The sequence below is a fragment of the Hemiscyllium ocellatum genome, chromosome 24, assembly GCF_020745735.1.
Source record: "Hemiscyllium ocellatum isolate sHemOce1 chromosome 24, sHemOce1.pat.X.cur, whole genome shotgun sequence".
Taxonomy (NCBI): Eukaryota; Metazoa; Chordata; class Chondrichthyes; order Orectolobiformes; family Hemiscylliidae; genus Hemiscyllium; species Hemiscyllium ocellatum.
In genome coordinates this window covers 56,248,122-56,269,314 of record NC_083424.1, presented here as the reverse complement: position 1 = coordinate 56,269,314, position 21,193 = coordinate 56,248,122, and the positions used below count along the sequence as shown (strand labels likewise).

The window sequence follows — 21,193 nt, the reverse complement described above, 5'->3', positions numbered from 1 at the left end:
CTATAAACAGTTGTGGCAGATCCCTTTACTCCTGCAGATTTACTACAGGACAGAAAACTTAGGCAAACCGATAGAAAGTGGAGCTCCACGAAAGTCAGAACTGGGAGCACTATATTTCACAAATTACATAAAATTATTTGGACTTGAAAATCAGAAATACGATTTCAAATTCTGTTGATGTGACCAAATCTGGGGCACTGTTAATATAAAAAAAAAGAGAAGACATCACCACCACTGGAGATTCAAAACATAGAACAGTACAGCACAGAACAGGCCCTTCAGCCCACGATGTTGTGCCGACCACTGATCCTTACATATGCACCCTCACATTTCTGTGACCATATGCATGTCCAGCAAACTCTTAAATGTCCCCATGACCTTGCTTCCACAACTGCTGCTGGCAACACATTCCATGCTCTCTCAACTCTCTGTGTAAAGAACCTGCCTCTGACATCCCCTCTATACTTTCCTCCAACCAGCTTAAAACTATGACCCCTCGTGTTAGTCATTTCTGCCCTGGGAAATAGTCTCTGTCTATCGACTCTATCTATGCCTCTCATTATCTTGTATACCTCAATTAGGTCCCCTCTCCTCCTCCTTTTCTCCAATGAAAAAAGTCCGAGCTCAGTCAATCTCTCTTCATAAGATAAGCCCTCCAGTCCAGGAAGCATCCTGGTAAACTTCCTCTAAACCCTCTCCAAAGCATCCACATCTTTCTTATAATAGGGCGACCAGAACTGGACACAGTATTGCAAGTGCAGTTTTATAGAGCTGCAACAAGACTCAAACTCAATCCCCCTGTTAATGAAAGCCAAAACATCATATGCTTTCTTAACAACCCTGTCCACTTGGGTGGCCATTTTAAGGGATCTATGTACCTGCACCCCAAGATCCCTCTGTTCCTCCACACTGCCAAGAATCCTATCCTTAATCCTGTACTCAGCTTTCAAATTTGACCTTCCAAAATGCATCACATCGCATTTATCCAGGTTGAACTCCATCTGCCATCTCTCAACCCACCTCTGCATCCTGTCAATGTCCCGCTGCAGCCTACAACAGCCCTCTATACTGTCAACGACACCTCCAACCTTTATGTCGTCTGCAAACTTGCTGACCCATCCTTCAATCCCCTCATCCAAGTCATTAATAAAAATTACAAACAGTAGAGGCCCAAGGACAAAGCCCTGTGGAACACCCCTCACCACAGACTTCCAGGCAGAATATTTTCCTTCTACTATCACTCGCTGTCTTCTGTTGGCCAGCCAATTCTGTATCCAGACAGCTAAGTTCCCCTGTATCCCATTCCTCCAGACCTTCTGAATGAGCCTACCATGGGGAACCTTATCAAATGCAGTTTTGCACCAAGAGTGCAATACAAAATGTGGAACTTGTCAGGTTACATGAACAGAGATAGGGGATGATTCATGTGGAGGATAACCAGAAGAGACTAAAGTGTACATATCATGTACACATTTCATTTCAGTAGTGAGCAAAAGCAGGAACATCCTCCCTATCTCCCAAGCCAAAGGACATTTCTCAGCAACAAAGAAAGATGAGCTCATCCTGGGTGTAGGGCCGAGGCTGAAACCTTCTTTGCATGGATGATTACAAGCTCACCTCTATGCATCAATTCAACAAAGCAGCTTAGTAAGGATTGTTCACTTATAAACAGTTGAGAATGTCAAGTTCCCAATCATTCTTACCCCAAGAGTAAAGCCTGGATTTCAACAGCATGAGTAGTTTATTCACAACAGTCATTGCAGGAGTTGCATTTATTTGAGAGACTCCGATTTCAACAGAAGTAGTTTGCAATAGCAATACTGTAGAAGCATGAACTGAATCCAAGGGAATCAGCACTAGGGCTTTGCTAGAAAAATGCTGGCATTGTGGCTCAAGAATATGTAGGGAGAGCCTGACTGTGAACAAGGTATTCATCCCAAGGACTATCACAATAGAGCCTGATCCTCTCCTTACTCAATGGGCAGATGTGACAGGGGCTGGTTCATTTCTTACCCTTACAAAACCGGAGGAGGAGTGAGGTCAGTTTGAGCGTCCCAATTGCAATCCCAGTTTAGATCAGAGACTGGAAAGGTCACAAGGAACCTTCTGGTTTCTACATTGTACACACTGCCATTACGAGGTCTCACAACGAATAGCAATAGAGATATCAGGAAAGAGTCCTTCATTATTGTTCACTTTCAACAGGACTAAGCAGCTGCACAGAAAACCTTGCCCCATCTTTCTCTTTTACCTGCTGACTACTTGACAAATCTGTCCCTGGACCCATAGACAGCAGTGTTTCAAAAAGAAAGCTCCAAATAGGAGATGAGCAATAAATGTTGGTGCTGTCAGTGAAGCCCACAACCAGTGGACAAATAAAACAAAATGCCAGGATATCTATGCATTGCTGTCATGACGATCACAACAATTACAGGCCTGAATCAGGTAACCAGTCAATCATTTCAAAGGCACAATTTTATTATATCTCACTGAAGTCTGAAATTAAATACTGCTTACCACCAGCTCGACTCTTCTTATCTGCAAAAACACAACACATCAGCAGATTATAAAGAGGAAAATATGCCCTTCAGCATTTTCAATACAGCATCAGAGTTAAATGTGCAAGATACCACACTGCATCCACTTTAACACAAAAAAGGTCTCAACCCATATATTTTTAGAATCTGTCTTCCCTAACTCAGCCTGGGTCTAGAGACAAGTGCCTTGATCTCGAAAAACATTAGAAGTATTGGTGGGTACAGGTCCACTGTGCATGGTAGCAGTAATTCGTGCACGGTTTTTATAGATTGGGCACTGGCTCTCAAATTAACGGCGGTAACAGCAATGTGACACACCCACGGTTTAAAACTAAGGTAAGCAAACTGTCCCGAAAAAAAATAAAATTAAGGTAAGACTGGCGTATAGTGCATGTGTGTTAAATGTAGCAAATCGAATTAGTTCAAGATTGATATCTGAGACGCTGGGGACCTCAGGAGGTGGAGGAAATGGATCATCCACTCAGGCAGCTTACACTGAAGAGTGGTGAAAATGTTTTAGTATTGATATATTGGGCTCTCCTACCTTTGAGGGCAAAGATATTTGAGGAGTCTCCACTCCCAATGTGCGTCTACCACTATTCACAATGGAGATGTGGCAGGACTGCAGATCTTAGGTTGTCAAATCACTTAGATCTGACTATTACATGCTGTTTCTGCTGTCTGGTATACAAATACCCTTGTGCTGTAGCTTCACCACACTGACACCGTTTTTTTTGAAAAAAGGTATGCTTGATGCTGCTCTTGCCCTGATCACCTCCATTATTTATTGTACCATGGTTGCTGGCAGTGGGAGTGTGGAGGATGTGCTGGACTATAAGTTGACAGATTGTGACTGAATACAATGATGCTACTGATGGCCCACAGTGTCTCACAGGGGCCCAGTTTGGTTTTAAGCCTATCTTGTTTAGCATGGCAGTAGCTCCATCCAACATGAAAGATAGTCTCAATGTGAAGATTGGATTACGTCTCCACAAGCACCAGATACTGTGATGGACGGATGTATTTCTGACAGGCAGATTGGTGAGAGATGGTTGAGCAAATTTTTCCCTCACTACTTGCCACAGACCTAGTCTAACAACAATGTTCTTCAGGGCTCAGTCAACAGTGGCGATACCAAGCCACTCTTGGTAATGGACATCAAAGCCAGTCGGCTACATTATATTTTGATATCTTGCTACCCTTGATGTTTCTTCCAATTAGTGTTCAACATGAAGAAATACTGATTCGTTAGCTGTGATGGAGTTAAAGTCAAAAATTAGGTTATAATCCAACAGGTTTATTTGAAAGTACTGGCTTTCAGAGCACTGCTCCTTCATCAGGTAGCTGTGGAGCAGGATATGACAGAATATATAGCAAACGATTACAGTGTTATGCAACTGATATGATATATTGAACAAACCTAGATTGCTGTTAAGTCTTTCACCTTTTAGAATGGGTTACAGGTTTTGGTTCATTAATATGTAAACCTCAGAACTTCTTTCAAGTCACATTTTCAGGAAAACTTAAGGTTTTATATATTAAAAAAATCTCAGCTCATACAATGCTGAATGAGGTGTGAGGTTAGAGTCTGTCTGTATCCCAATCTTGAGTCAGGCTGGTTCTATTTCCAAAGTAGGAATTTATAAAATGTTACATGGATTGACTGCATGCAGATTGTGTGGTTTTTGAACATAATACAACGTAAGTGCAATTACAATTCCGTAAATGCAAAGTCACCCAAACACTTATATGTGTGCCTGCGTGCATGTGAGGGGGTGGGGAGAAAGAGAGAGAGAGAGAGAGCGAGCGCATGCACATGCATGTGGGAGACAGTGAGTGTGCACGCATGTGAATGATAGAGTGTGAGTGTGTGCGTTTGCCTGTGTGCATCCTTGGTAGCGTGCATGAGTATGACGGAGTATAAGCCTGTGAGAGGGTATATGCTTGGGTGGTCTGAGAGAGACCGTGTATATGAAAAAATGTCTGCGTGTGAGAGTAAGTGTGCATGCGTATATGAGAGAGAGACTGTATACTGTAGTGGGGTCACCTGCAGTGTGACACGAACCAAAGGTTCCAGTTGAGGCTATCCTCATGGGTACCAAACTTGACTTTCAGCCTCTGCTCGGCCACTCTGCATTGTTGCATATCCTGAAGTCTGCCTTGGAGGACTTTGGAAATAGAACCAGTCTGACTCAAGACTGGGATACTCACAGGCTCTAACCTCACATCTTTAATGCATTGCCTGAGCTGAGATGTCATCTTTTTTCAAAATAAAATCTAAGTTATCTCAAGAATGTGACTGAAAATTAGTTCTGGCATTTACATATTAATAAACCAAAACCTGCAACCCATTCTAAAAGATAAGAGACTTAACAGCAATCTCGGCTTGTTCAATATTTCATATCAGTTGCATGACACTGTAATCTTTTGCCATAATTTCTGTGTCTTATGATCTTGATCTAGAGCTACCTGATGAAGGAGCAGTGCTCCGAAAGCTAGTGCTTCCAAATAAACCTGTTGGACTATAACCTGGTGTTGTGGGATGTTTAATTTTGTCCACCACAATCCAACACAGGCATCTCCACGTCATCAACTTAAAGTCGTAAGACTTAATGGAATCTACACAACTCCACTGTACACTCTCCCAAATGTATGTCATTGTTCTATGATTTCTGGTGGGTCTGTCCTGCTTGTGGGACAAGAATTAACCAGGGATGGTGATGGTGGGGTTTGGTGGTGTTTGGATGATTCATCGAGTATGACGATGTCAGGCTGTGTCTTGTCCGTAGGGCAGCTCTCACATTTTTAACACAAGCCTCCGAATGTTTGAGGGGAGGAACTTGCAGTTCACCTTTTCCGTGGCAATGCTTAGCTTAATGCTTGATAGTCTGCTGTTTTATTTTGAATGGACATTTCTGAGATGAGTTGATTGCTTGGTCAATTCAGAGGGAGATGAGGGTCTGCAATCATATGTAGACCAGAACATGATAAAGATGGTAAATTTTATTCTCTCGAGAACATTAATGAAGATGATGGCTTCATGAACATCAATACTGAAATCGCTTTTTAATGTAGGTGTAACTAGCTATATTGAAATATTCCCAGCTGCCATGGTCGAATTTTAAACTCCTGCCTCTGGTACAATAACGCCAGATTACAAGTAAAGCACATTACCACTAAGCTAATATTCCACAGTCTTGATGTGGATGTAGGTTTGCTCATTGGGCTGGAAGGTTCATTCAGCCAGCAAACCTACATCCAGAACCTCAACCTGAGCTACAAATCTTCTCAAAACTCGCTAATTCCACAGTCTTTTCAATCATTTCCATCTTTCCCATGCTGACATGGGCAGATTCTCTCAGTTCTTTGTTAATCTCCCTCTCTTGCTCCCTCAATCCCTGCAGTCTCTCTCTTCTCATCACTGACCCCTGTAGTCGGTCTCTCCTTCCATCACCCACCTCCTCTCTCATCCCTTGGCCCCTTCCAACTGTCTTTCATTCTGATGCCTGCAGTCTCTCCCACACAAATCGTGCAGCACCTCTCTTTCTTGCTGACCCACCCAGTCTCTCCCTTGCTCGGTGATGCACCTAGTTTCTCTATCCCTCCCTCACTGACAAGCGCCATCTCTCCTTCCCTCACTTCCTCACTGACCCGGGTGGCCTCCTTCTCCCTTGCTGACCCGGGTGGCTTCCCACTTCCTTATTGACCTGGGTGGCCTCCCCCTCCCCCACTGACCCGCGCCATCCCGCCCTCTCCCACTGACCCGTGCCGTCCCGCCCACCCTCACTGACCCGCGCCATCCAGCCCTCTCCCACTGACCCGTGCCGTCCCGCCCACCCTCACTGACCTGCGCCTTCCCACCCTCCCTCACTGACCCGCGCCTTTCCGCCCACCCTCACTGACCCGCATATTATAATTGTTGTATTGAAATTATATTACTCTTAGAAGGCATAATTTGTGTTATCAGATTAATAATTGGAAGATCGCAAGTTCCAAATCTACCCTGACATTTGAGAGCTTAAATTTGGTTTTAAAACAACCTGAAAATAAAAATTTGGTTTTACTGGAAGTGACCATGTGGATGCAACTTCAACAAATCTCCAAAACTGAAGTAATTGACAGTACTTACGAATGTCTCTAAAATGCAGAATAAGCCTTGCCACCAAACTAAGATACTCCTCCTGTTGGAACAGGGAACAGAACAAAATCTGACCATATGCCACTGTCATGATAAAATACAACAGTTTAACTGATAAAAATAGATAAAGATCACTAGGAATTATTAAGTGTGACACTGTAAGAGGAATTTTATGCTGTATCTAACCCCACACTGTACCTGTTCTGGACGGTTTGATGGAGACACGGAGAGGCAGCCTTATTGTGTCTTTTTTTTATTCATTTGTGGGACTTGGGCATAGCCCATCCCTATCTGCCCTTGAGAAGGTGGTATTGAGCTGCCTTCTTCCGCAGTCCACTTGCTATGGGTTGACCCACAATGCTGGTAGGGAGGGAATTCCAGGATTTTGTATCTAACCCCTCAATCTGATGCCCTGAGAGTGCTTGATTTGGATGGTATCAGCTTTACTTTCAATTTTAAAAAGCAGGAACTCTATTCCATATCCAACTTCATGCTGGCCCTGTCCTGCGAGTGTATGGTGAGGACAGTGTAGAGGGAGAACTTCTCTGCATCTAACTTCTGCTACCCCTGTCATGGGGTTGTTTAATAAGTCAGCGTTGAGGAAGCTCTACTTTCAGCTAAAGAAGTAGGAAGAACTTAAACAGAATGATGCCAGAAGGAAAGTTTGTTCCCTTGAGCACCAATTAAGTTTGGCATATTTCAGAGCTTTCTCCCTTACCCTTGACTTTGCTTTCAGGAAGACGTGGTTTTCCATATCTTTGCTGGATTTCGTGATTGGAGTGCCTGCTGCCCGCATGGCTTCGTCTCTGGAAAGAAAAACAGCCATCAGAGGTAGCAGGCGATTACGAAGATTTTGTGTAAAAATGGTAAAACTGCAAAATGGGGGAAAGCATTGTGTAATCCCTTTAAAAGATGGTGTTCTGTTTGGTGTTTACAGTGAAAATGAATGTTTGAACTGCAGGTACACAGATTGAACTATTTTATATCCAATAGCCAAGCAGCATTTTACTATGACAAGTCTTTTCAAATTTAGCCAATTAATTTAAACAAAGCACTCAGAGATTGAAACTCAATTAAATTTAAACAGGACGATGTTGACAACCTTCAGCCTATCCGTTATAAAGAAATTAGCATGGCGGCACTGGTATAAAGATGGGGGCAATTGGTCGGACAGGGGAGAGCCGACTGCAATATGAAGAGATAAGAATATTCCAGTTTTCAGTTAAAAAAAAGCACCATCTATTCATAAAGGTACATGGCATTGAGATAATATCCTTGACACCAGAAAATGACGAAGGTGGCATTTTGGACAGTGGAATACGACAGAAGATACAGAAATTTCAGGAAGACAAACACTGTGTGAACTTTGAAAGACTTAAGTTTTAATTTATTATTTGGATTTATATAAGTGAGACCAGCATTATTGGAACAGCATACTATTAGAATCTTGTTTTATTCATGAGTATGTAGTTAGAGAGGGATTCACTGATTTTCTTAGTCAGGTCCAAATCGTGATGGTCTGAATGTAGTCTGGAGTTTGGTTAGACAGGGATTGTCTGGTTAGTTAGTAATCTGCTAATTTGTTCACTGAGTTAGACAAAAAAATTTTTATTTGTTAATTATACACTGGGTGTAAGGATTCCATCTCATTTAACCACTCATTTATAACAGACTGTGGGTAAAAGATAGCACTTTCACACTTCTTGATCAGATTATGAGACGAGATTACCTTCTCAGGGTGTTTGGGTTTTAATTACCAGAGGGATGTCGACCTCTGCTCCGTAACAAGGCTTCGAGTAGTAATCAAGAAGAATGCTGTGGGATGCAAGGTAGGAAATTGCAGGGGCTCTGAAACAAATTATTAATTCCTCTCTGGGAGACAGAGTGATCAAGGGAAAGGGACAGAGGAGCAGTGAAGGGAAGTAGACATGGTGATCGAGGGGAGGGGACAGAGCAGCAGTGAATGGAAAAAGACAGGTTGATCAAGGGAAGGGGGCAGAGGAGCGGTGAAGGGAAGTAGACATAGTGATCGAGGGAAGGGGACAGAGCAGCGGTGAAGGGAGGGAGACAGGTTGATCAAGGGGAGGGGACAGAGGAGTGGTGAAGGGGATGGAGCATGGAGTAGATGGGGATAAGAGGAGGGAGTTGGGGGAAGGGGCGTGGAAATGGGGAAACAAGGGACAGAGTCGAGGGGAAGGGGTCTCATGGAATTGGGAGGGTCGTGGGGAGGGGAACAGTCATGGGGAGGTGGCAGATGGAGAGTGTCGATGGGAGTGGTCGAGGCCAGGGGTCTGGCTAGCACAAGGGAGGGGGACAAGAGGGTCGGGGGGGGCAAAGAGGGTCGGGGGGGGCGAAGAGGGTCGGGGGGGGGCGAAGAGGGTCGGGGGGGCGAAGAGGGTCGGGGGGGCGAAGAGGGTCGGGGGGGCGAAGAGGGTCGGGGGGGGCGAAGAGGGTCGGGGGGGGCGAACAGGGTGAAGGGAGCAAAGAGGGTCGGGGGCAAAGAGGGTCAGGGGCAAAGAGGGTCAAGGGGGGCAAATAGGGTCGGGGGCAAAGAGGGTCGGGGGTGCAAAGAGGGTCGGGGGGTGCAAAGAGGGTCGGGGGGTGCAAAGAGGGTCGGGGGGTGCAAAGAGGGTCGGGGGGGGCAAATAGGGTCGGGGGCAAAGAGGGTCGGGGGTGCAAAGAGGGTCGGGGGTGCAAAGAGGGTCGGGGGTGCAAAGAGGGTCGGGGGGTGCAAAGAGGGTCAAGGGGGGCAAATAGGGTCGGGGGCAAAGAGGGTCGGGGGGTGCAAAGAGGGTCAGGGGGGTGAAGAGGAACGGGGAGGGGGGAAGATGGTCAGGAGGGGGGAAGAGGGTCGGGGGGGGCGAAGAGTGTCGGGTGGGGGAGGGGGGAAGATGGTCAGGAGGCGTGAAGAGGGTCGGGGGGGCGAAGAGGGTCGGGTGGGGGAGGGGGGAAGATGGTCAGGAGGCGTGAAGAGGGTCGGGGGGCGAAGAGGGTCGGGGGGCGAAGAGGGTCGGGGGGCGAAGAGGGTCGGGGGGGAGGGGGGAAGATGGTCAGGAGGCGTGAAGAGGGTCGGGGGGGCGAAGCGGGTCAGGGGGTGAAGAGGGTCGGGGGGCGAAGAGGGACAGGGGGCGAAGAGGATCAAGGTGGGCGAAGAGGGTCGGGGGGCGAAGAGGATCAAGGTGGGCAAAGAGGATCAAGGTGGGCAAAGAGGATCAAGGTGGGCAAAGAGGATCAAGGTGGGCAAAGAGGGTCGGGGGGCAAAGAGGGTCGGGGGGCAAAGAGGGTCGGGGGGCAAAGAGGGTCGGGGGCAAAGAGGGTCGGGGGCAAAGAGGGTCGGGGGCAAAGAGGGTCGGGGGCAAAGAGGGTCGGGGGCAAAGAGGGTCGGGGGCAAAGAGGGTCGGGGGCAAAGAGGGTCGGGGGGCAAAGAGGGTCGGGGGGGCAAAGAGGGTCGGGGGGGCAAAGAGGGTCGGGGGGGCAAAGAGGGTCGGGGGGGCAAAGAGGGTCGGGGGGGGCAAAGAGGGTCGGGGGGGGCAAAGAGGGTCGGGGGGGCAAAGAGGGTCGGGGGGGGCAAAGAGGGTCGGGGGGGGCAAAGAGGGTCGGGGGGGGCAAAGAGGGTCGGGGGGGCAAAGAGGGTCGGGGGGGGCAAAGAGGGTCGGGGGGGCAAAGAGGGTCGGGGGGGCGAAGAGGGTCGGGGGGGCGAAGAGGGTCGGGGGGAGTGAAGAGGGTCAGGGGGGCAAAGTGGGTCAGGGGGGAGCAAAGAGGGTCGGGGGGCGAAGAGGGTCGGGGGGGCGAAGAGGGTCGGGGGGCGAAGAGGGTCGGGGGGCGAAGAGGGTCGGGGGGAGCGAAGAGGGTGAAGGGAGCAAAGAGGGTCGGGGGCAAAGAGGGTCAAGGGGGGCAAATAGGGTCGGGGGCAAAGAGGGTCTGGGGGGGCAAAGAGGGTCGGGGGCAAAGAGGGTCAAGGGGGGCAAATAGGGTCGGGGGCAAAGAGGGTCGGGGGTGCAAAGAGGGTCGGGGGTGCAAAGAGGGTCAGGGGGGTGAAGAGGATCGGGGAGGGGGGAAGATGGTCAGGAGGGGGGAAGAGGGTCGGGGGGGCGAAGAGGGTCGGGGGGTGAAGAGGGTCGGGGGGTAAAGAGGGTCGGGGGGTAAAGAGGGTCGGGGGGTGAAGAGGGACGGGTGGGCGAAGAGGGTCGGGGGGGCGAAGAGGGTCGGGGGGGCAAAGAGGGTCGGGGGGGCAAAGAGGGTCGGGGGGGCAAAGAGGGTCGGGGGGGAGCAAAGAGGGTCGGGGGGCGAAGAGGGTCGGGGGGGCGAAGAGGGTCGGGGGGGCGAAGAGGGTCGGGGGGGCGAAGAGGGTCGGGGGGGCGATGAGGGTCGGGGGCGAAGAGGGTCGGGGGGGGAAGATGGTCAGGAGGCGCGAAGAGGGACGGGGGGGCGAAGAGGGTCGGGTGGGGCAAAGAGGGTCGGGTGGGGCAAAGAGGGTCGGGTGGGGCAAAGAGGGTCGGGGGCAAAGAGGGTGGGGGGGCAAAGAGGGTCGGGGGGGCAAAGAGGGTCGGTGGGGGCAAAGAGGGTCGGGGGGGCAAAGAGGGTCGGGGGGGCAAAGAGGGCCGGGGGGGGGCAAATAGGGTCGGGGCGGGTGAGGGGGGCGAAGAGGATCGGAGAGGGGGAAAGATGGTCAGGAGGCGCGAAGAGGGTCGGGGGGGGCAAAGAGGGTCGGGGGGGGCAAAGAGGGTCGGGGGGGGGCAAAGAGGGTCGGGGGGGGCAAAGAGGGTCGGGGGCAAAGACATCTTTGGACTGTGGGAGGAAACTGGAGCACCCGGAGGAAACCAACGCAGACACGGGGAGAACGTGCAAACTCCACACAGTCAGTCGCCTAACCGCTGTGCCACCGTGCTGTCCGTCTCGTGGAGGGAGGCAAAATAGTCAAGGAATGACAGGAGGGGAGTGGGTCGTGGAGTGGGCGGGATGGGGGGAGGTTGTCCAAGGAGGGGTTCCACGGTGTGGATGGAGAGCAGGGAGGTTTGGGATGGGGAGGGGGGGACACGTGGGTGGAAGTCAAGTGGGAAGGGAATAAAGGAAGGAGATAGTCTAGGGGACTAAAGGAGTTGAGAGGACAGAGGAACTCAGGAGGGAGGGTCAAGGGACGCAACGCAAGAAATTTAGGAAATGACTGCAATTTAAAGTAAATACAGACATGCATATATCAGAATAAATGTGGAAATTAATAGCAAAAACAATGTTTTATTTCTGACAAGGTATGATGCAATTGGAGTGGAGGAGAAGGGAGTCGAAGAGGGAAGGGGTCAAGAGAAGGGACGGCATCGAGAGGATGCGATGGGGAGGGGTCCAAAGGGACTAGGGTCGGGAACGGGAGGGAGCTCAGGAGTGGGAGGGAGCTCGGGGAAGGAGGGAGCTCGGGGAGGGGAGGGTGGGGATGTGAGTGAAGGAAAGGGAAGAAAGTGGAGAGGCAGGGTAAAAAGGGAGGGTTAACAGGGTGTGGGTCAAGGGAAGGGGAGTGAGGGAAGGTGGGGGAGGGGAGTGAGGGAAGATGGGGGAGGGGAGTGAGGGAAGGTGGGGGAGGGGAGTGAGGGAAGATGGGGGAGGGGAGTGAGGGAAGGTGGGGGGGGGGAGTGAGGGAAGATGGGGGAGGGGAGTGAGGGAAGGTGGGGGAGGGGAGTGAGGGAAGATGGGGGAGGGGAGTGAGGGAAGGTGGGGGAGGGGAGTGAGGGAAGATGGGGGAGGGGAGTGAGGGAAGGTGGGGGAGGGGAGTGAGGGAAGATGGGGGGAAAGGTCTGAGGAGAGGGGGAGGAGGAATGGGGAGGGACGAGAGATTGGAGGGATGGATGAGGTGATGGAGGAGAGGGAGTTGGGGGCTGAGGGGAAGAGGAAGGGAGAGGGTGGAGTTGAGGAGAGGGTGGAGGAGAGGAGAGGGTGGAGGAGAGGGGAGGGTGGAGGAGAGGGGAGGGTGGAGGAGAGGGGAGGGTGGAGGAAGGAGGGTGGAGAGTCGGCGGGGGGAGGGAAAGGGTGGGTGGGAAGGTGGGGGGCGAGGGGACTGGGGGGCGAGGGGATGGGGGGCGAGGGGACTGGGGGGCGAGGGGATGGGGGGGCGAGGGGACGGGATGGCGAGGGGAGCGAGGGGACGGGATGGCGAGGGGAGCGAGGGGACGGGATGTAAGGGGGAGCGAAGGGACGGGGGAGCGAAGGGACGGGGGAGCGAGGGGACGGGGGAGCGAGGGGACGGGGGAGCGAGGGGACGGGGGAGCGAGGGGACGGGGGAGGGCGAGGGGACGGGGGAGGGCGAGGGGAAGGGGAGGGCGAGGGGAAGGGGAGGGCGAGGGGAAGGGGAGGGCGAGGGAAGGGGAGGGCGAGGGGAAGGGGAGGGTGAGGGGAAGGGGAGGGCGAGGGGAAGGGGAGGGCGAGGGGAAGGGGAGGGCGAGGGGAAGGGGGAGGGCGAGGGGACGGGGGAGGGCGAGGGGACGGCGGGGGGGCGAGGAGATGGCGGGGGGGGCGAGGAGACGGTGGGGGCGAGGAGACGGTGGGGGCGAGGAGACGGTGGGGGCGAGGGGACGGGGGAGCGATGGCACGGGGGAGCGAGGGCAAGGGGGGGCGAGGGGAAGGGGGGGCGAGGGGAGGGGGGGGCGAGGGGAAGGGGGGGCGAGGAGAAGGGGGGGCGAGGGGAAGGGGGGGCGAGGGGAAGGGGGGCGAGGGGACGGGGGGAGGGGACGGGGGGCGAGGGGACGGGGGGCGAGGGGACGGGGGGGCGAGGGGACGGGGGGGCGAGGGGAGGGGGAGCGAGGGGAGGGGGGCGAGGGGACGGGGGGGGCGAGGGGAGGGGAGGGGTGAGGGGGCGGGGGTGCGAAGGGAGGGGCGAGGGGAGGGGAGGGGCAAGGGGAGGGGAGGGGCGAGGGGAGGGGCGAGGGGAGGGGCGAGGGGAGGGGCGAGGGGAGGGGAGGGGAGGGGAGGGGAGGGGAGGGGAGGGGAGGGGAGGGGAGGGGAGGGGCGAGGGGAAGGGGGGGTCGGGGTGATGGGTGGGAAGGGGGGGTCGGGGTGATGGGTGGGAAGGGGGGGTCGGGGTGATGGGTGGGAAGGGGGGGTCGGGGTGATGGGTGGGAAGGGGGGTCGGTGTGATGGGTGGGAAGGGGGGGCGTGGGTGGAAGTGCGGGGGGGGAAGTGCGGGGGGGGAAGTGCGGGGGGGGAAGTGCGGGGGAGTGGGGGGGGAAGTGCGGGGGAGTGGGGGGGGAAGTGCGGGGGAGTGGGGGGGGAAGTGCGGGGGAGTGGGGGGGGAAGTGCGGGGGAGTGGGGGGGGAAGTGCGGGGGAGTGGGGGGGGAAGTGCGGGGGAGTGGGGGGGGAAGTGCGGGGGAGTGGGGGGGGAAGTGCGGGGGAGTGGGGGGGGAAGTGCGGGGGAGTGGGGGGGGAAGTGCGGGGGAGTGGGGGGGAAGTGCGGGGGAGTGGGGGGGGAAGTGCGGGGGAGTGGGGGGGGAAGTGCGGGGGAGTGGGGGGGGAAGTGCGGGGGAGTGGGGGGGGAAGTGCGGGGGAGTGGGGGGGGAAGTGCGGGGGAGTGGGGGGGAAGTGCGGGGGAGTGGGGGGGAAGTGCGGGGGAGTGGGGGGGAAGTGCGGGGGAGTGGGGGGGGAGTGGGGGGGAAGTGCGGGGGAGTGGGGGGGAAGTGCGGGGGAGTGGGGGGGGAGTGGGGGGGGAGTGGGGGGGGGAGTGGCGGGGGAGTGGGGGGGGAGTGGGGGGGGAAGTGCGGGGGAGTGGGGGGGAAGTGCGGGGGAGTGGGGGGGAAGTGCGGGGGAGTGGGGGGGAAGTGCGGGGGAGTGGGGGGGAAGTGCGGGGGAGTGGGGGGGAAGTGCGGGGGAGTGGGGGGGAAGTGCGGGGGAGTGGGGGGGGGAGTGGGGGGGGAGTGGGGGGGGGAGTGGGGGGGGAGTGGGGGGGGAAGTGCGGGGGAGTGGGGGGGGAAGTGCGGGGGAGTGGGGGGGGGAAGTGCGGGGGAGTGGGGGGGGGAAGTGCGGGGGAGTGGGGGGGGGAAGTGCGGGGGAGTGGGGGGGGGAAGTGCGGGGGGGAAGTGCGGGGGAGTGGGGGGAAGTGCGGGGAAGTGCGGGGGAGTGGGGGGGGGAAGTGCGGGGGAGTGGGGGGGGGAAGTGCGGGGGAGTGGGGGGGGGAAGTGCGGGGGAGTGGGGGGGGGAAGTGGGGGGGAGTGGGGGGGGGAAGTGGGGGGGAAGTGCGGGGGGAAGTGCGGGGGGGAAGTGGGGGGGGAAGTGCGGGGGAGAAGTGGGGGGGAGTGGGGGGGAAAGGGTCCGGGGGGGAAGTGGGGGGGAAGTGCGGGGGGAAGGGTCCGGGGGAGGGGGGTGTAGGCGGTGGGGGCAATGGGAAGGGGGATGGGCCCGGGGGAGGGTCCGCGGGCGGTAAATGCGGACCCCTCTCCTGCTGCCTGACCCAGCGCCAGGTTCGTGTTCTCAGGGAGAGGGACTAGATTTTAAACGGTAACTGTTTTCCCTGCACACCTGCTGTCAGACCCGCTGAGGTTTTTCCAGCAGTTCCTTTTATTTTGTTTTAAATGTCAGTGACTAGCGCCGCTCATTCAGGAAGCTGCCGCCCCCGCACGATGCTGTCAGCCGGCTCGGGGACTCAGGAAAGCCCGAGGTCGGTCCTGGGGCCCTTTTCCATTCCCAGTCACGCCACGTTACCGAGACCCGGACCCGGACCCGGCGTTCCCGGTCCGGCCTGGCACCGCTCACACTGCCCAGTACACTACTCACATCTGCGCCACCACTTTCTGGCGAAACGCGGGGCTCCGCCAGTCGCTATCGCTCACGTTCACATCCATCGTGCGGCCTGGCCCGACTCACCCAACAACGAACCAGGCGCTGAGTCCTCCCACCGCGCGGGGCGCTGAGTCCTCCCACCGCGCGGGGCGCTGAGTCCTCCCACCGCGCGGGGCGCTGAGTCCTCCCACCGCGCGGGGCGCTGAGTCCTCCGACACAGTCCTCCCAACACACGGGGCAAAACGCTGAGTCCTCCCACCGCACGGGGCGCTGAGTCCTCCGACACAGTCCTCCCAACACACGGGGCGCTGAGCCCTTCGATACAGTCCTCCCACCGCACGGGGCGCTGAGTCCTCCGACACAGTCCTCCCACCGCACGGGGCGCTGAGTCCTCCGACACAGTCCTCCCACCACACGGGGCGCTGAGTCCTCCGACACAGTCCTCCCACCACACGGGGCGCTGAGCCCTCCGACACAGTCCTCCCAACACACGGGGCGCTGAGCCCTCCGACACAGCCCTCCCACCGCACGGGGCGCTGAGTCCTCCGACACAGTCCTCCCAACACACGGGGCGCTGAGCCCTCCGACACAGCCCTCCCACCGCACGGGGCGCTGAGTCCTCCGACACAAGTCCTCCCACCGCACGGGGCGCTGAGTCCTCCAAGAGAAGTCCTCCCAACACACGGGGCAAAACGCTGAGTCCTCCGACAGCGCGGGGCGCTGAGTCCTCTCACCACACAGGTTGCTGAGTCCTCCGAGAGAAGTCCTCCCACCGCGCGGGGCGCTGAGTCCTCCCACCGCGCGGGGAGCTGAGACCTCCCACCGCGCGGGGCGCTGAGTCCTCCCACCGCGCGGGGCGCTGAGTCCTCCCACCGCGCGGGGCGCTGTGCTCTCCCACCGCGCGGGGCGCTGAGTCCTCCCACCGCGCGGGGCGCTGTGCTCTCCCACCGCGCGGGGCGCTGAGTCCTCCCACCGCGCGGGGCGCTGAGACCTCCCACCGCGCGGGGCGCTGAGTCCTCCCACCGCGCGGGGCGCTGAGTCCTCCCACCGCGCGGGGCGCTGAGTCCTCCCACCGCGCGGGGCGCTGTGCTCTCCCACCGCGCGGGGAGCTGAGTCCTCCCACCGCGCGGGGCGCTGTGCTCTCCGGGACGGTGAGCCTGTAAGATGGCGGAGTGTTTCACTGAGTGTTTGTGTGGCAGCCTCTCATTGATGATCCTGGATTTCACTGAAACAAATGGAAGGTTCCTAGTGATCATCGGAATTTTTTAAATTCAGGAATATTTCCAAATTCAACGCTATGTACATTTTAAACATGGATCTCATTGTTCCACATGGTGTTCCTCAGTTAAATCCAGAGTGCTCCGGGTGTTGGAGATCTGGAGCAGAGAGAGAAAGCAGCGCCAGGAGCAGGACACTCAGTTTCACATTTGCTCTGACAAGTTAAAAATCACACAACACCAGCTACAGCCCAACAGGTCTGCTCGGAAATACAAGCTTTCAGAGCGCTGCTCCTCCATCAGGGAGTCAGTGGGTCAGGATCATAGGACACATTTATTGTAAAATATCAGGGTCATGCAACTAATGTGATGTATTGGACAAACCTCGGTGCCCATTAAGTCTTTAATCACTTACAGTGTGATTATGTTAAAAATGACACTGCCAGGTTATCATCCAACAGGTTTATTTGGAAGCACAAGCTTTCAGAGCGCTGCTCCTTCATCGGGTGGTTGTGGAGAATATGATTGTAAGACACAGGATTTACAGCAAAAGTTTACAATGTGATGTAACTGAAATTATATATTGAAAAAGATCTGGATTGTTTGTTAAGTCGAGTAAAAACTCGAAACGTCGAATTCTCTATTCTTAAGATGCTGCCTGGCCTGCTGTGCTTTGACCAGCAACACATTTGCAGCTGTTTGTTAAGTCTCTCATCTTTTAAAATTACCATGTTGGTTTCAGTTCTTTCACATGTAAATTGTAAAACTTCTTTCAAGTAAAATTCCTGAGATAACTTGTGGTTTTATTTTTTAAAAAGTGACATCTCAGTTTAGACAATGAATTAAAGGTGTGAGGTTAGAGTTTGTCTGTATCCCAACTTTAAGTCAGACTAGTTCTAAGTAGGAATTGAGAAAATGTCACATGGACTGACTGCTCCCAGATTGTGAAATGGAAGGTTCCTGAAGAAGGGCTTATGCCCAAAATGTCGATTCTCCTGCTCCTCGGATGCTGCCTGAGCTGCTGTGTTTATCCAGCACCACATTTTTCAACTCTGGTCTCCAGCATCTGCAGTCCTCACTTTCTCCTGCCCACAGATTGTGTGCTTTTTGAACAAAATAGAACGTATCTGCAAAACCAAATCTGCAAATGCCAGTTCACCCTTATCTATTTGTTTGTGTTTGATGTGAATTTCTGAGACCATGTACCCTGATTCTAGAGTCTCCAACCAAGGAAATTATCCTCCCTGCATCTATTCCATCCAGCCCCTGTTAGAATGCCTCTCATCCTTCTAATCTCAAGTAAGTTCATGCCAAGTCAAACCAATCTCCCTTCATACAACAATCCTGTGATTCCCCAGTACCGACCTAATTAAACCTCTGCTGCACTCTAAGGCAAGCATATCCTTCCTTGGATAGACAGACGAAAACTATGCAAAAAAGTCCAGGTGTGGAGTCACCAAGCCCTGATGCAGTAAAATCTAAATGATGGTACTAAAATCTTCTTCCAATGAAGGCCAAAATAGTATTTGCCTTCCTAGTTGCTTGCTTATTTTAATTGACTAGTCTGCAAGGATATCCAGACCCGTTTGTACTTCCACTTTCCAATATATTACCATTTAAACAATAGCTGAAAATGTGTTGCTGGAAAAGTGCAGCAGGTCAGGCAGCATCCAAGGATATCCAAGGGCATATGTCCAAAACGTTGAATTTCCTGTTCCTTGGATGCTGCCTGACCTGCTGTGCTTTTCCAGCAACACATTTTCAGCTCTGATCTCCAGCATCTGCAGACCTCACCTCTGTTTTTTGTATTGAAATGTATAACTTAACATTTAGCCATACTGTAATTGATCTTCCATGTGTTTGCTTGTCTCTCAGCTTGTCTAAATCACCTTGGAATCTTCTTGCATGTTCCTCACAATTCGTAATCCCACCTAGTTTCGTATCACCTGCGCAAAAGGAATTAGGTATACTAGTTCACGATTCTGTTAAGGTTAATATACAGGTTCAGTTGGTAGAAAGTAAATATAATATTAGAATTCATTTTAAGACAGCCAGAACAGTGATGCACTGCTAGATCATATTTATGAGTTTTGGACCCTGTGTCTAAGGAAGATTGTGCAGGCCTTGGAGGGGGTCCAGAGGAAATTTACAAGAATGATCCCAGTAATGCAAGGCTTGTCATATGAGGAGCAGATGAGAACTCTGGGTTTGCATCAATGGAGTTTAGAAGGATGATAGGCTTCTCATTGAAACTTAGACAATACTAAAACACTTGGATAGAGTGGACATGGAAATGTTGTTTCCACTAGTAGGAAAGACTAGGACCTAAGGGCACAGCCTCAGAATGAGGAGATGACCCTTTAGAACTGAGATGAGAATTTTGTCAGCAGAGGATAGTGATTTGGTGGAATTTGCTGCAAAAGGCTGTGGAGGCCAAGACGTAAAACTGTATCAGAACATAGAACAATGCAGCACATGAACAGGCCCTACAGCCTATGATATTGTGTTGAACATGATGCCAAATTAGACTAATTCCTTCCCCCGACCTTGGTCCAAATCCCTGCATTCTTTGCATATTCATGTGTTTTTCTGAAAGTCTCTTAACCACCCCCCCGCCACCCCCACCACCTCCATTCCCATCTGCCCCCACCATCAACCCTGGCAGCATGTTCCAGACTCCTACCACTCCCTCCGTAAAACACTTGCCCCTCACTTATCCTTTGAACTTCCCCATCTTGCTTTAAATGCACGCTCCCTAGTATTAAGACATTTTAACTCTGAGAAAAGACTCTGACTCTGACCATAATTTTATAGGCTTCTTTCAAGTCTCCCCTCAGCCTCTACCGCTTCAGAGAAAACAATCCAAGTTTTTCTGGCTTCTCCTGAAAGTTCATACCCTCCAATCTGGGCAGCATCCTGGTTAACCTCTTCTGCACCCTCTCCAAAAGCATCCATACCCTTCCTGTAATATAGTGACCAGTAATGTAGTGCAATACTTGTGTAGCCTAACCAAAGTCTTATAAAACTGCAACATGATATCCTGACTCTTGTACTCGGTTTCCCAACTAATAAAGGCAAACATGTCATATCACCAAACTTGCATGGCCACTTTCAAGGAGCTATGGACTTGAATCCCAAAATTGCTCTGTACATCAAAGCTAGTCAGGGTCCTGCTATTAACCGAATACTTTTCTTTAACATTTGATCTCCCAAAGTGCAGCACCTGACACTTAACCAGATTAAATTCCATCTGCCATTTCTCCGCCCATACCTGGAATTGATCTATATCCCCCTGCACCTTTGACAACCTTTTACACCATCCACAACTCTACTGATCATTGAATCGATTGCAATCTTACTAATCCATCAACCTACATCTTTCAGCCGTAACATGATGTTCCTGTACTCAATATTCTGACCAATGAAAGCAAACATGTCAAATACCTTCTTCACCACCCTGTCTAACTCTGACTCCACATCCAAGGTATATATGTTGAACTTTTCTAAGTCCCTTGGCGCTTTTTAAAGTACCAGTTACTTTTCTCAGAACTTTTTCTGAATTATTTGTTTCACAGCTGAAACCAAAGTAGACAACTTGTTCAGCATATCAGAGTAATTCTAATGATGGAATCAATGGAAACTATTGGAGTGAGGAGAAGGATTTTCTACCTGTCTACCTGAAGGTGTGTGAGACATTTCTGTGGCCTGACTGAGCACTTGGTAAGAATGCTTGTGGATGAACATATTCCACTGCTGCAAATTGAGGCCCTTCAGTTGACAATTACAACCTCACACCCAGTCTACAACAGCAATGCATAATCCTCAAATTCCTCACAGTCACAATTAAATCTTTGCTTTCCAATGATGCAGATAAACCATATTTTAAATTGAGCCACCTTTCCTCTTTTATTTTTGTGCGAGCCAACAAATGAACAATTGTCGTAATTCGTGAACACATTCTTTTAATATGACCCATTGCCTATCCACCAGCAATCCATTTTATAAGATTGTCCAATTCATCATTGCCAATTCACACGTCATACGCAATATTTTCCATTATTTTGATCAAGGACCGTAGTTTTAAATGCAACAACTTCGATCTCCATATTAATGTAGAATTCTATCGTGGTTTAGTTGCTCTTCCCTACATTACCCTGCACAACAAGATTGTTAATTAATCCTTCCTTGTTATATATTATACACAGTGTGAGATTGCTGTTCTCTGGTTGGTATCTCAACACATTGGTGGAAAAAACATCATTGTATGTACTACAGGAAATCCTCCTACACAATGCCACTGCTAGTTTGGTTTGTCCAATCTATATGTAAATTAAAGTTGCCAATGATTACAATTGCACCCTTATTGCATGCAAGTCTGATTTCTTGTTTAATGCCTTCCTTTGTATGTCCACCACTGTTTGGGGACCCCTGGATAACATTTTCTGTGCCTGGTCTTCCTTGTCTCCACCCATACAGAATGGACAACATGATTTTCTGAGCCAATATTCATGATTGCTTGATGTTACTCCTTCAGTAACAATGC

General features: G+C 52.6%; 1 protein-coding gene across 3 annotated transcripts in view; it reads right to left on the bottom strand.

The window, feature by feature from the left end:
• The window catches only part of med15 (mediator complex subunit 15), a 155,505-nt gene extending 139,946 nt beyond the window's left edge, over positions 1-15,559 (bottom strand). For all 3 annotated transcript variants that reach the window (XM_060844094.1, XM_060844096.1, XM_060844095.1), the window contains exons 1-4: positions 15,428-15,559; positions 7,394-7,481; positions 6,667-6,718; positions 2,518-2,538 (exon numbers count right to left, since the gene is read on the bottom strand). In XM_060844094.1, coding sequence (XP_060700077.1) covers positions 2,518-2,538; positions 6,667-6,718; positions 7,394-7,481; positions 15,428-15,495 — 229 coding nt within the window. In that variant the 5' untranslated portion in view covers positions 15,496-15,559. The remainder of the gene's footprint in view (positions 1-2,517; positions 2,539-6,666; positions 6,719-7,393; positions 7,482-15,427) is intronic.
• Positions 15,560-21,193: the final 5,634 nt, after the last annotated feature.